General features: G+C 31.2%; 2 protein-coding genes across 2 annotated transcripts in view; both read left to right on the top strand.

The window, feature by feature from the left end:
• LOC121116187 (uncharacterized) overlaps positions 1-2,274 on the top strand; it is a 63,962-nt gene extending 61,688 nt beyond the window's left edge. The window contains exon 6 of the mRNA XM_040710427.2: positions 1,893-2,274. Coding sequence (XP_040566361.1) covers positions 1,893-2,100 — 208 coding nt within the window. The 3' untranslated portion in view covers positions 2,101-2,274. The remainder of the gene's footprint in view (positions 1-1,892) is intronic.
• An 8,536-nt stretch (positions 2,275-10,810) lies between these two features.
• On the top strand, positions 10,811-14,075 carry Clbn (Nuclear export mediator factor NEMF homolog Clbn). The gene is given in 4 exon segments (XM_071888037.1): positions 10,811-13,218; positions 13,220-13,506; positions 13,508-13,673; positions 13,724-14,075. Coding segments are annotated over 4 exon segments (3,042 nt in total). The 5' UTR covers positions 10,811-10,910; the 3' UTR covers positions 14,005-14,075.
• The last annotated feature ends 185 nt before the right edge of the window (positions 14,076-14,260 follow it).

The raw sequence follows: 14,260 nt of genomic DNA on the forward strand, positions 1-14,260 counted from the left end.
AAAACATTGAAAATTTTTTTTTCAGACCTTAAGTTTTTTGAAAAAATTTTCAAAATTAATAACTATTCACGATAAATTTCAAAAATTAAATTTAAAATACTAAACATTTTAGAAAAAAATTTCAAATATTTAATTTTTGGAAAAAAATTTCAAAAATTCACCGTTGTTCACACAAAAAAAAAAAAAATGAAATTTTTTGGAAAAAAATTTCAAAAATCTAAAGTTATTTACAAAAAATTTTTTATTAAAAAATTTCAATCATTTACTTGTTTAAAAGAAAATAATCAAATTTTAAGTTTTTTGGAAAAAAAAATTCAAAGAATCAAAGCTGCTTCGAAAATTTTATTGTTTTAAAAAATTTATTTTTTTGCAAAAACTTTTCAAAAATCTAATTTAAAAAATAAAAATGGTTTTTTGAAAAAAAATTCAAAAATTTACAGTTTTTCTCAAAATATTAAATTTTTTGGAAACAAAATTCAAAAAGTAAATTTTATGTATTAAATTTTTTTGGAAAAAACATGTAAAATACACAGCGATTCACAAAAAAAATTACTATTTATTTGATTTTTTTCAAAATTTGGTTATAACAACTCCAGCCTAGCAACAGCGGACACGCCTGGTTGGGAACCACTGTCTTAGATTAGATTAATTTTTCAATTATAACCTTGGTATTTTGCACAAAATATAACAAATTTCCCATTGATATGACATTTTTCTGTCTGACATATCCCTCTTGCAACGGGCCCGCACTGTCCTCCTCACTTTCAAAAACATTGCATGCAGCCTGGTTATGATGTCTCTAGATGATATAAAAATTCAAAATTATGAGTAAGATGTTGCATTTCAATGCACTTTTTGTGTTTCACCTTCCATGTTGCATATATTGTTAAACAAGAGATGAAATTGCATTGAAATTTTCTATTCTCATGTTTTGTTTTGTTTTTTGTTTTTTTACTAATTACTTTAAAAAAATATGGAAATTTATTCAAATCCTTCAACGTTACTTTTGTAATAGGAGACATTCCCAGGACATTATATTTTTGTATTAGTGAAGTCATAGCCATGTTTATAATTGTTGGATAAATATTTTCTTTGTCTTTTAATAAAAAGAATCTAAGAATACACATTATTTTCTAATAAAAAAATCTAGCTTATCATGTGATATTGTTCAAGTTGTAACTTGTACAAGCAAATTATACATATTCTATTAAAATAGTCTTAAAAAAACCACCATCTAACGAACATGACAGATAATTGAATTTCCTAATAACAATGGTTTTTAGACCATTTTAATCAAAATTACTCATTGATACCTAGAAATTAAAATCTACTGTATTTTTAGCTCATCCGTTTTTGTGTTTTTTTAAGTTGGTAATCTGAATAATAAATTTTCCCTTCCTCTGCTGTTGTCATTATGATTTACTTCCTGAATGATTAACTTCCTTTTCTACTACATTCAATTATATTCAAAACCTGATTTAACCTTTGATTTTGTTCATAAAAAACGGAGAATAACTTTGAGTATTTCTGGCTGAATATAATATTATATATTACAAAAAATATATATATTGTCCACATTAATATTTGGAATTTTTTTCCAAAAATTTAATTTTTGAGAATACATGTGGATTTTTTTTTTCTAAAAATGTAATGTATGAATTTTAATTTCAATTTTTTTTGTAACAAAAATTTAATTTTTTAGAATTTTTTTTCAAATTTTTTTTTAAAAACCAAGCCGCAATCCCCCTAGAAGAATATATATAATGATAAAATTTGTTTGTACAAATCACAACTTGTACACAATATAAAGAAAAATAATCGTAACTATTTATATGAATAATACTCAACACAACCTCTTACTTTATATTACTTATATATTTATTTAATTATAGTCTTGGATACGAATTACCACCCGTACCTGGGAGTAGTGGAAGTGAATCCTCGTCTTCCATGAACTCATCCTCCAAACAACCCATCAACTTGATTGCTCTGAAGCCATCACAATCCGTCAGAGCTGACACTACTGACAATCAGATACTACCACATTTTATGAATAAAAAACTCAAAAAATCCAAAACAAAATCCTCTGTGATGAAATGACTTGATTCCGACGTGTAATTTCATTTGTATGCTGTTTTTTGTAAATTATTATAAACAGAAATCATGGATTGTTTGAGGAATAGGTTTTTACTCAATTATAATCTTTTTATGATTAATTATTGTCGTTGGTGTCTAAGTACAACTTTTACTGAATTATATAATTTTATTTCATAATATTACAGGCCCATTATTTATTCATATCCAGAGGGGGACCAGGGGATGAGATGCACAAATTTCACAGGATATATAATGTAACTACATATGAGTGTGCTCATGATAAATAAAGAGGGTCACTGAGGATTTGTTAAGGGGATATCGCCTATATTCACGGCGTTACCTCACTAACACAAAAATACCCTAAGTATTTTGTTGTCAGGTGTCGATTGCCTCCTCTGCGTCGAACCGTCACGGCATTTTCATAATTAATTCTTGTTGATAAATAAACAAAGTAGTAAGTTATTCTCAAGGACTCCTCTTCGTTATTCTATACATATGCTCCGTTTCCAAAAGAACAGGAATACAATTTGTTGTTGATACCTCATCGTGTAAATAAATATATATATTGGTCATCTTATTATTTATATGAATAAATTTTGGCTATGATATAGTAATACAAATTAAAAGCTTACTAAACAATACTATAATAATCTAACGAATAAATTACAATTTAGACTTAAATATTACAAAATATATTTTAAAAATGGTGAAGGAATAATATATGACGGTGATATTCTAGGAGTGCATACGATATATATAGTAATTGTTATGATTTACTTATTTGGCTAACTACCAGAGGATTTTGACCTTTTTTCTGTTTCTTTTTGAAAGAAAGGTTGCATGATACAAGGAAGATAACGACGTGTATTATTAAAGCAAAGTTTTTGTGTTCGTCAACCCTTAAGTACTACGGTCTATATACTAATTCATGATATCATCAGTGCAGACAAAAAATTATTATTATAGTCAATTAAATTGGGAGAAAAATTGTTAATGCGGTAGTCATTTCCCCACTTGTTTTATCATTTATCCTTGAGACGAGTAAAATTTGTCTATGAAGACAATTCAAATAGGAGCGGGAAAATGAACGCTTTTCAAAGTTCTTTCATGTTATCCGTTCATTTTTTGGGGCTCAATTTCTGCTCAATATTACTGCTTATTTAACACTCAATTTCTAAGAAGTTTGATAGTACATAACAGTATATATGTATTTGAATGAGATCTACAATAATAAGCGTTGAGATTAGACCTTTGTATGTAGTTTGAATGTAAGAAATAGATTAAATTTTCTTTTTGAATAATTAGAAAGAAGGAAAAAAATGTTCGAAAAAAAAATAAGGGGAAAAAACTTAATTTCATTGTTTGGATGAAATGAAAAGGATCCCTTCTACATAGGTACATCCATATATAAAATAGGTTCTATTCTGAATAAAATGAAACCTAATATTATCCTTTAAGAAGTATCCTTTCTTTGAGATATTGTGTAGTATATTCATATACTTATATTGTATATTTGAAATAGAATAGAAAGGTGCAAGAAATCCAAGTTTCAATTTACATTATTTTCTTTCATTATTGTTATTATTAACGTAGAATACTTATTCAAATACGATGATGGTATGAAGAGTTTCCGATATAACCAAGATACAAGACATAGTCTCCTTGTAACTGAACATACAGGGATGCTCCCATCTCTTTAACCCATCCAAATAGTACTCGGCGTTTCCCTCTGCAAAAAATAATTCTTCGGGAAGGTGATTGCCTCTTCATTTGACGAAAATCTGCGTTCAGCATGTCAAATAATGAAGCGGAGTCTGCTCCTGTTACGGTTTTTTTCTTTCTTTTGAAAGATAATCGATTAAAATAACTCCACGACTTTCCCAAAAAATTGTCGCCATTACTTTCCCAGTTTTTGTCCCTTTTCAAATGACACTCACATCAACTTAATCAAATGACTGCTCCATAACAACTGTGAGTCCAAAATGGACGAAACTTTGGTGAGTAACTGGCACTTCTCAAACCACCCTCGTACATCATAAGCACGGCTTTACCTCGCTAACACAAAAATATCCTATTTATTATATTGTCAGCTCTCGATTCCCTCTTATCCCATGATACGTCATGACTACATCATAATTTATTATTTTTGATAAATACACAAAGTTATAAGTTACTCTATCCTTATGCTCCGTTTTCAAAAGAACAGGAATACAATTTCTTGTCGATCCCTCGTTGTTTATAGAATAGATATATTCGCCATTTTCTTATTTCTATAAATAAATATTGGCTATTGTGCACAAATACAAATGTGTAGCTACTCTTTTAATGGAATATTACGAAGCATTAATATTATAATACAGTATCGAATAAAATACTATATAGATTTTAATAATATGTAATTTATTTTTAAAATGGGGAAGAAATAAAATGACAATGATTGACTTATTTGGCTAACTACCAGATAACTTCGGCCCTTTTTTCTTCTTTTCTTTTTGGAGGAAAGGTTGCGTGCTACGATCAAGGTAACGACGTGTAAAGGATGCAGCAACATATTTTTTTTTTTTTCCAGAAGCAAGATTCTAAAGTTTTTTGGGAAATATAGTCAATTGCTATTAGTGTTGTGCCGGTTATTATTTGGACAACAGTCCAGTACAATCCAGCCGGGTACAGTCCCACATGTAGGCCCTTAAAGAATGTTAAATCGATCCTTCGTGACGTCATTCAGGGTAATCTTTCTTTTTTTATAACTCTATTAAGTAATAGAGGACAAACACACACACACAAAAACTATATATATATATATATACTGATTATGAACATGTGAATAGTTTTTGCTAAATAAAAGGAATTGTAAAAAAAAAAATCCTTTATATTTCCAATACATGGCTTTAGCAATGTGTATCTCTCATTGTATAAGCTTGATCGGTTTTACCCTAGATGGTGTTAGAAATATAAGGCCAAAAAACTTTTCAGCCAGTTTGGTGATTGTTTGACACAGTATTATTTAAACGCGCGTCAAGGACGGACACCAGCATAGAGAAAATACGCCATGTTTTTCTTCGAACAAGGGGCAAATGCAAGCCCGGGAGCTGAACATGTGAATGCTGTTACTGGTTTTTGTTCAATTTTGATTTGTTCGATTACGTTCCTGTAATTTTGAAGTCAATGATGCACCACGGTCTGGAAGGACAATGGTCGTAAATGGAAATAAAATTATTGGACTGAGAGTTCTAAGTCTAAATAAGGACCGACATATACTATTTCGGTCATGCGTTGGAGTAGTGAGGAACGAGCATTTGCCGTCGAAAATAAATATAGCCAAAAATGGTTTACCATACTATTATAAATAAAATAACGAATTGCAATTTAGTTCATGAGTTGTTTATGGTGCGATTTATGAAAATCCGTCAAGTGCTTCAATTTCTAAAATACAAAAAACCATTTATTCAATTCGTTTACATAGTTTGATATTTGAAAAATTGTTTTATATCGAAACACACGAAAAGATTTATTTAGCTTCGGGAAACCTTTTTTTCCATCAGGATGTCACTTTTAAGATAGTTCAATTAATGTTTATTTTACGGTTTTACCTTGTGAAGTATGTAATTTATTCTTCAGTTAGATAAAAAAATACTTAGAGACAACAAAGGAACTTTGATTGGGACTTCGCTATTGGAAGGCTGAAAGAATTAATATCTCCAGTCTGCAGCAATGAGCATCAACTATAGCAAAGGACAGTGATGAAAGTAGAATGGGCATGTTAAAAAAGAAAAGAATTCGAAAATCAACATGGTAACCCTAACAATTTGAAGAATGTTTTGAAGGAGAGAAAGAATAACGTTTCTTTAGATCCGCTAAGCACACACGAACGTTCAAACAGGTTTTGAATGTAATTGAATCTATTTAGGAAAGGATGTTCATTACTTAAGAATTAAATAATAATGACAACTGCTAAGGAAAAGAAAATTCCTTCTTTATACTACCAATGACAAATTATGGGCCACCTAAAAAGCACACCAAATTTGCATTATTGGTCAAGGATATCAACAGTGATACCTTGAGATACGAGTGCCCAAACATACCACTTTTTATTGAGATACAAGATAGTTTAGAGCGGGCGACGATACTCCAGAGCCGCTTCAAGCTAAATTAAACTCATATGGCAAGCTATTACTGTATATTATTTTATTTTTGGGTATAAATGTGTATTATAATTAGAGTTGTATAAAATATGCCCTTCCCGTATTTAAAAATTAAAAAAAAAATGAAAATTAAGATTGTACTCCTGACAATTTGAAGAATGTTTTTTGGCTCCGAGGTAAATAAGACCCTGTTTTTGAGCAAGATAAAACCTCATTTTCTTTCTTTCTTTCCTATATGTCTCATTCCCTCTTCACTTCTCCCTCTGTCTCTTTCTACTTCCCCCTCTCTCTCTTTTCTTCCACCTTCATTCCGTGTTTCTATTTCCCTCTAACCAGCCCTGCAACACGGTCATCCTCTGCTAGTATATCATGATTCATGTTGTTACCTTTATTGTGTCACACATCACGAAAAGAAAAAAAAAGCCCGAAATCATCTGGTAGTTAACCAAATCATTACCAACTGCTATTTATCTCTTATTTACTCCTGACTATCCCCGTCATATATTATTTCTTCATCACCATTTTTAAAATATACTTTGTAATATTTAAATCTACCTTGTATTTTATTTAATAGAATATTACCTAGCAATACTATAATCTTTTAAAAGGGTAGCTATTAAGTTGTATTACTATATGATAGCCAAAATTTAATCATATAAATAATAAGATGACCAGTATATAAAGGACTAGAATAACTTACTACTTCGTTTATTTATCAAAAATAATACATTATGAAATAGCCATGACGTATCAAGCGAGAGGAGGGAATCCACAACTGACAACAAAATACAGGTAACGCCGTGATATATATCTAATCTATTTTTATAATTAATTATATAACGATGTTAATCAATTTTGGGGCCTAAGCCCCCCTCTGAATAATGAAAGCTAGTTACGCCCCGGCAAATAGTAGACTTTTTTTATGGTAAAACTCCCTACACAATAGTAGAAATTTTTGAATAAATTACTATTTTAAATATGCTACAAAATATGTGGTTTTTGATCAAAATCAATAAATATGTTGTGAAAATTCGGGGCTCTGTGACTACTTTAAACTTAGATGATCTCTCTTCAAAAATTAAATAATAATGATAACTGTTTTGACAAATAATAAGCTCTCTTCAGAGTACCAACTTCAAGAAAATCTTGCACGCGTTTAGCTCAATTTTTTTACAACTCCAATTATAATTTGAGACAAATCCACACCATATATTCCAAGGAAATAGACATGAATTATTTAGATGTTGATCCTTAATTCTAAAATGACTAGGAATATGTCATTCGTTTTTTTTTGTTTTTGTTTTTTTTTCGTTTGCAAATTAGTTGTGTTGAGTTTTTTAAACTTACTTAAAGCGTAAGCCACGTTTTGAGTATGAAAAGAAAAATAGAAATCCAACAGAAATATATTCCTTTTCTTTCAAATGTATTAATCATTACAGAAATGTGCAACTTATTTTTTATTCAACAAAATCCAATCTAACGAAAACTCCATGTAAAGACCAATGAACCCATATTTTTAAGGATTTTATATCAAAGTGAATGACACTTTGATTTTTCATCTGTTTAAAAGCAAAAAAAAACCTATTGAAACGTGAATAATGAATCTTATATTTCAAAAGATTATATGAATATCTCTAGAGACTTTAGTTCAGTAACAATATTGGATTTGGTTTCAATTCTTTGGAGACAAAAATCACTTAGTGTTGATGGAATATATATCCGCATTTGGCTAAGTGTGTTCCACGGCACACTGTAGTGCACCCTGAAATACCTCCAAAAATTAACTACCCTGACGATTATTTTATTTATTCAATCACCATTAGGGAGTACATTAATTTATCCTACTCTGAAAAACTGTGTGGTTTCAAACGATAAGTAACACTACTTTGACGTTCCTTTGTGGAACAGGGCAGGGTGGATTAAGGCTATAAACCAAGTTGTAAAACGTAAACCATGCTATAAAGAACAAGAGTTTTGCTGTAATACTAGCGCCATGTATTTAGAATAGGCAATAGGACCCCCTTAATCCAGTCAAACCCTTACATTATCTCAAATTTTAAACACTAAAAGTTTAATGAAGTCTAATTTATATCAAAGAAAATTTAAAATTCTACGTGAAATCATTTTTTTGTGATATAAGCTTTACTTTGAGCTTATAGTTATTACATTCCATAATGTGTCCACTCATTATTATTGTTTAACAGGCTATTGAGTTTTGCGCGATACTAGTGTCGTTTATCTGCAGATGAGTCGTGCTGGACGTTAAACAGCCCCTATACATAATTCATCAATCACTTTAGATTTTCTATGGAATCATCCTAAAGGAAAGGTTGATGCAGGAAGCTTGTATCACGACAAACCTCATAGAATTTGATATGATATTGATGACGTATATTTAAAAAATATACGTAATGTGGGGAAAGTTCATATGACACACTTCTCTAATGCCCCCTCCCCGTAGTTAGAACATTGCGTTTTGACACTAAAAAATGAGCGAAAATAAAGTATGTACAAGAACAATTTCTCGATGATGCAAGTCTGCTCTTATTAAACTAAAGGTGTACAATTCTCAATTAAAAATAGAAATCCAATTAAAAAATTAATTGATTGCTCACAGAACGAATTAAACTCGTATTTCTCGTTTTTTCAAAGAAATCCAATTATTAAACTTTTTGAAAAAAAAATTTAAATGTTAAATTGACTGAAAAAAAATTCTAAAATCAACAGCTATTCACAAAAAATTTAATTTTTAAGAAAAAAATTCAAAATTTAGCATTTTTGGAGAAAAATTTCAAAAATCCATAAGTATTCGTAGATAATTTAATTTTTTAGAAAAAAATTTCAAAAATTCTCTGTGGTTCACAAAAAATTAAATTTTTTGTAATAAAAATTTTTAATTTCAAATATCCATAGCTATTCATATAAAATTAATTTTTTTGGAAATAAAATTCAAAAATCCATAGCTGTTTGGAGAAAGTTAAATTTTTTTGATAAATTAAATTAAATTTCAAATATTAAATTTTCTAGTAAAAAGAAAAAAATCCTTAATAGGGGGGGGGGGCTACAGCCCCTCCAGTTCACACCCTGCGGACGCCCCTTACATATGACATACGGCATTAATCATTTTACAACCTTGTACCAATAGGTTAGTTTACAATTTTTAATTACATATTATCAAAGATATTCGCACAAAAATTTGTTTCCCAATATTAGCTTAACCTATAGACAATTTATGGATCGATTTATATATTAACTATCAAACAACGGGAAATCTTTAGTTATGGTTATTATATTTTAATTATAGGTAAACCTTTTATTTATAGGGAAAATAAGCTCTAGCTAATTAAGATACTTATTCAGAATAAGGGCCTATGTAAAATTCTAACTTACATGTAATGAATACATATTCACAGTATATAAATTTACAAAATAAAAAAAGAATTAGAAATTTTTAAGTTCTGAATAAGAAAGTGCCTACATTTACGGTTATACTTCTAGAAAAATAGATATTTGGACAATAAAAACTAATGTTTCATGAGCTCTAATTAAAAAAAGATTAGTGAACTTAAGTGAAAATAGTTAAGTGAATCGGATTAGTTCCCGAGTAATAAGGTTAAGTAAGTTTTTTAGTAGTAATGAATGGATAACTAAACTCAAGTGGCAGAATTATCTCTCAAATTAGGAAATAATTTAGATCAATCTGTAGGCGAATAATGTATTAATAATGAATAAGTGAATGTATACATAAATTTATATTAATTAACTATTATAATTTAACCATAAAATATTCTCAAAATATCAAAATTATAATTCTGCTAAATTAGTGGGCATTATAGAGCGTTTTCACGTGACGTAAACGTTATTGATTTCCGCCATTTTGGGGCCCTAAACAAGCCAATTTTGTAATAATGAAAACTTTTTTTCCAATAATATTAAGAAAAATAGTGAATTATTGGATGTCAAAATGGGACCAACGAATAAAATGACACAAACCTTACTGTCTACTAAAAAATATATCCCTCTATGGCCTAGTTTTATGATATATTTGACCCTAAAATGTATTAAAAATATGTTATTACATCGTTATACAATATTATTTCCATGGTGTAGATAAAAATCAACTATTTCAATAGAAATGTTAAGATATTTTTCTCTAATTATCCTACTTTTCCCGTCCCTAATCGATCAAAGAAAAAAAAATCAGTAAATTCAAAGGGATTCTCAGTACAAATTAGTTTTATTTAATTATAATTGGTATCAAGTAGTATTCAATGCAGATGTTAAGTCTTTTTTTTATTCTTAACCCATTTTTTTGGAGTTTCTTCATAATTTTTTGAAAGTTTGTCCACTTTATGTAGTAAAATATCAACTTTAAGCCCTAAAAATGGCGTCTCCTTAAATAATGGTGTAATTTATAACTTAAAGTTGATTATTATATAGTGTATATTATATCATATATGTATTGTGACACCTTGCCTCCGTCTCCCCTATGATGTATTTACTAATTATCTCCTGTTCCCTAGTTAGCTAGCTAAAAAAAAGTTACATAATTGGAGTTATTACGTCATACAAATATTCTACGTCATTATCCATTGAAGTCAACAAACGTCTTCTTTTAGTCAACGCCGCGTGTCTCCCATCGGTAGTAAGATAAAGAGGATTTGATTGAAAATGAAGAACCGTTTTACAACTTTGGACTTGATATCCGAGATCCTGGAGCTCCAGAGCCTCATCGGAATGCGAGTGAATCAAGTCTACGATATTGATCAAAAAACTTATTTAATAAAACTTCATAGAACGGAAGAGAAAGTTGTTTTACTCATCGAATCCGGGATCCGGATTCATCAAACCAGTTTTGAGCGTAGTAAAAACCCTGCTCCGTCTGGATTCTCCATGAAGTTACGGAAGCATATCAATAACAAGCGTTTAGAGAGTATTCGACAAATGGGCAACGATCGCGTCGTTGAATTAATCTTTGGCTCAGGGGACGCCCTTTACCGCCTTATCCTTGAGCTCTATGACAAAGGAAATCTGATTCTTACAGATAAAGACTACCTCATAATGAACATACTTCGCCCTCGACTCTTGGAGCGAGGAAATCCAAACTCCAATAAAATGGTTGTCAAAGAAAATTATCCCGTTAAAGAGGAGAAGACTCTTTTTGACCCCTCCTCCATCAAAGACTTATTATCGAAAGCCAAGCCAAGTGATGCCCTCAAACGTGTCGTTATACATTCATTTCCCTATGGCCCAGCTCTATTAGAACACTTCCTCCTATCTAAAAACATACCTCCTAATATTAAAGCAAAAGACGTCACGGATGAAATCATAACAAGTCTAGAACAAATCCTATCTCCGGAACATGCCTCTACTTTCTTTTCCCAAAACGAACCACGAATTCCAATCATTGTGCAGAAAAAAGATGGTGATTTATTCACATACTCAGAGTTCCATCCCTTTGCCATGGAGCAACACTCTAAATTAGACTCAGAACTACGTATCGAATTCCCTACATTCGACCATTGTATTGATGAATTTTTCTCTAAAATTGAGAGTCAAAAAATTGACCTAAAGACATTTCAACAGGAAAAGTTAGCTCTTAAAAAGCTAGAAAATGTGAAAAAGGATCACTCTGAGCGGATTGTAAAACTACAACACGAACAAAATATTGATAAACGAAAAGGTGAGCTCATTGAGCTGAACAATGACTTGGTAGAAAATGCTCTTAAAGTAATGCGGAGTTCTTTGGCCAATCAAATTGCATGGAACGATATTCAAGAGCTAATTGACGATGCTTCATCTAACGGAGATCCAGTTGCAAAACGGATCTGTAAACTTAAATTGGAGACGAATAATTTTAGTCTACGTTTAAGTGATCCTTATTCTCACACTTATGATAGTGATGATGAAGAAACGGAGGCTCTTTGTAAGGAGTATGAGGTTGACATTAATATCGAACTTAGTGCTCAAGCGAATGCTCGGAAATATTACGCACAAAAGAAGGCTGCGGCTGTTAAAGAAGTCAGAACCATTCAATCCCAATCCGTAGCCATCAAGTCAGCTGAACGTAAAACCAAACAAACCCTCAAGGAAGTAGCTGCTATCTCAACTATTATTAAGGCTCGAAAAACATTTTGGTTTGAAAAATTTTATTGGTTTATTAGCTCTGAAAATTATTTAGTGATTGCGGGGCGTGATATGCAGCAAAATGAGTTTATCATTAAACGCTATATGAAAACGAATGACATTTATGTGCATGCTGACCTTCATGGTGCTACCTCCGTTGTGATAAAAAATCCTAGTGGTAAACCCGTTCCACCCAAAACTCTTAATGAAGCGGGTACAATGGCTATTTGCTATTCGGCAGCGTGGGATTCAAAAATGGTTACTAATGCATGGTGGGTTTACAGTTCGCAAGTTTCAAAGACTGCTCCTACTGGAGAGTATTTAACAACGGGTAGTTTTGTTATTCGGGGTAAGAAAAACTTTTTACCGCCTTGCCATTTAGTTCTTGGATTTGGTATTTTATTTAAATTGGAAGATGGGTCTATTGCCCGTCATAAAGATGAACGAAAAGTGCGAACTCTCATCGAAGGCGAAGAAGAAATAACTCAGAAAATAGATGATGATGATGATGAAGAAATTAATATTTCTGACGACAATATGGATGACGAATCCGCTCCTCTTCAAGAAACAGAACTCTCTGTGATAAAAGAGGAAGAAAAGAACAGAAATAATGATGAAAATTATTCTAAAAAACGTGAATCTGATGTGAAACTCAAGAGTCCTGATAAAACTTCATCTAATTCAGAGGATTCTGATCATGAAAATACTGATAACTTGGAAACATCTAAAATGAGTCCTACGTCACAAACCGTGATTGATGCTGAAGAAGAAGTAGAATCTGGTGATGATAACGAAATAAGCTTTCCAGATACAAATGTAGAAATCGGTTATTCGAAAAAAAGGAGAAATGAAAGTTAATATTCAAAGTCAAACAACTGCTGAGACCGAAACATTTAGCTTCAAAGATTCCTCAAACTCTCTCAAATCAGTCTCCGAAGGAGTTGAGTCCTCAATGCCTCAAAAAAACACGCAAATACGTGGTAAAAAGGGTAAAATGAAAAAATTGAAAGATAAATATAGAGATCAAGACTCTGATGAAAAAGAAATCCGTATGAAGCTCCTTCAAGAGAGAACAAAGGAAGGGATCTCCAAGAAGCAAGAGAGAAAAAATGCTACTCTTCAAAAAGAAGCTGCGAAAAAAAGCTGCGAGACAGAGAGCCAAGGAAAGACAGCAACGCAAAACTACAATTGTGAAAAAGACGGAGAGCAAAACGAGTGGTGAAACGCTTGAGGAAGGGGACTTACTGGAGGACTTTGATAACAAAGTGACAGTCTCTGATGAAGTTGATATGTTGGACTCATTGACAGGTTGGTCCATCCTTTTTGTTCAGAGAAGTGATTAATTTATTTACTTTTAGGTATTCCTGTGGATGAGGACGAACTTTTATTTTGTGTGCCGATTGTGGCACCTTATCAAGTCATGACCAACTACAAATTCAAAGTCAAGGTAACTCCTGGAACGGGTAAAAAGGGTAAAGCAACGAAAATGGCGCTCAGTTTATTCGCGCTGGATAAATCATCCTCTGGACGTGAAAAGGACTTATTTAAAAGCATGAAAGATCAAGATGTGGCGAGGAACCTTCCCGGAAAAGTGAAGCTCTCAGGGCAACAAGCCATAAAAAACAAAGGAAAAAAATAGTTATAGGGATTTTTTTTTATTTGTTCATATGTTAAATATTTTAATTTATATACATATATATCAATGTTAAATAGTATTTTATTCAATTGCTCTCATTGACTCCCATTTTGAATTTATCCTCCATTTCATCCACCTTTTTTTGTAGAGTCTCGAGTTCCGATCCAAACTTTACACAAAATAGCCCAAAGTTCATGAGACTCTTTTGAAGATCCATGGCTGTGCTACGAGCCTTCTTTAAACTTTCAGAAACATCATT

Source organism: Lepeophtheirus salmonis, chromosome 4 (genome assembly GCF_016086655.4).
Source record: "Lepeophtheirus salmonis chromosome 4, UVic_Lsal_1.4, whole genome shotgun sequence".
Lineage (NCBI taxonomy): Eukaryota > Metazoa > Arthropoda > Copepoda > Siphonostomatoida > Caligidae > Lepeophtheirus > Lepeophtheirus salmonis.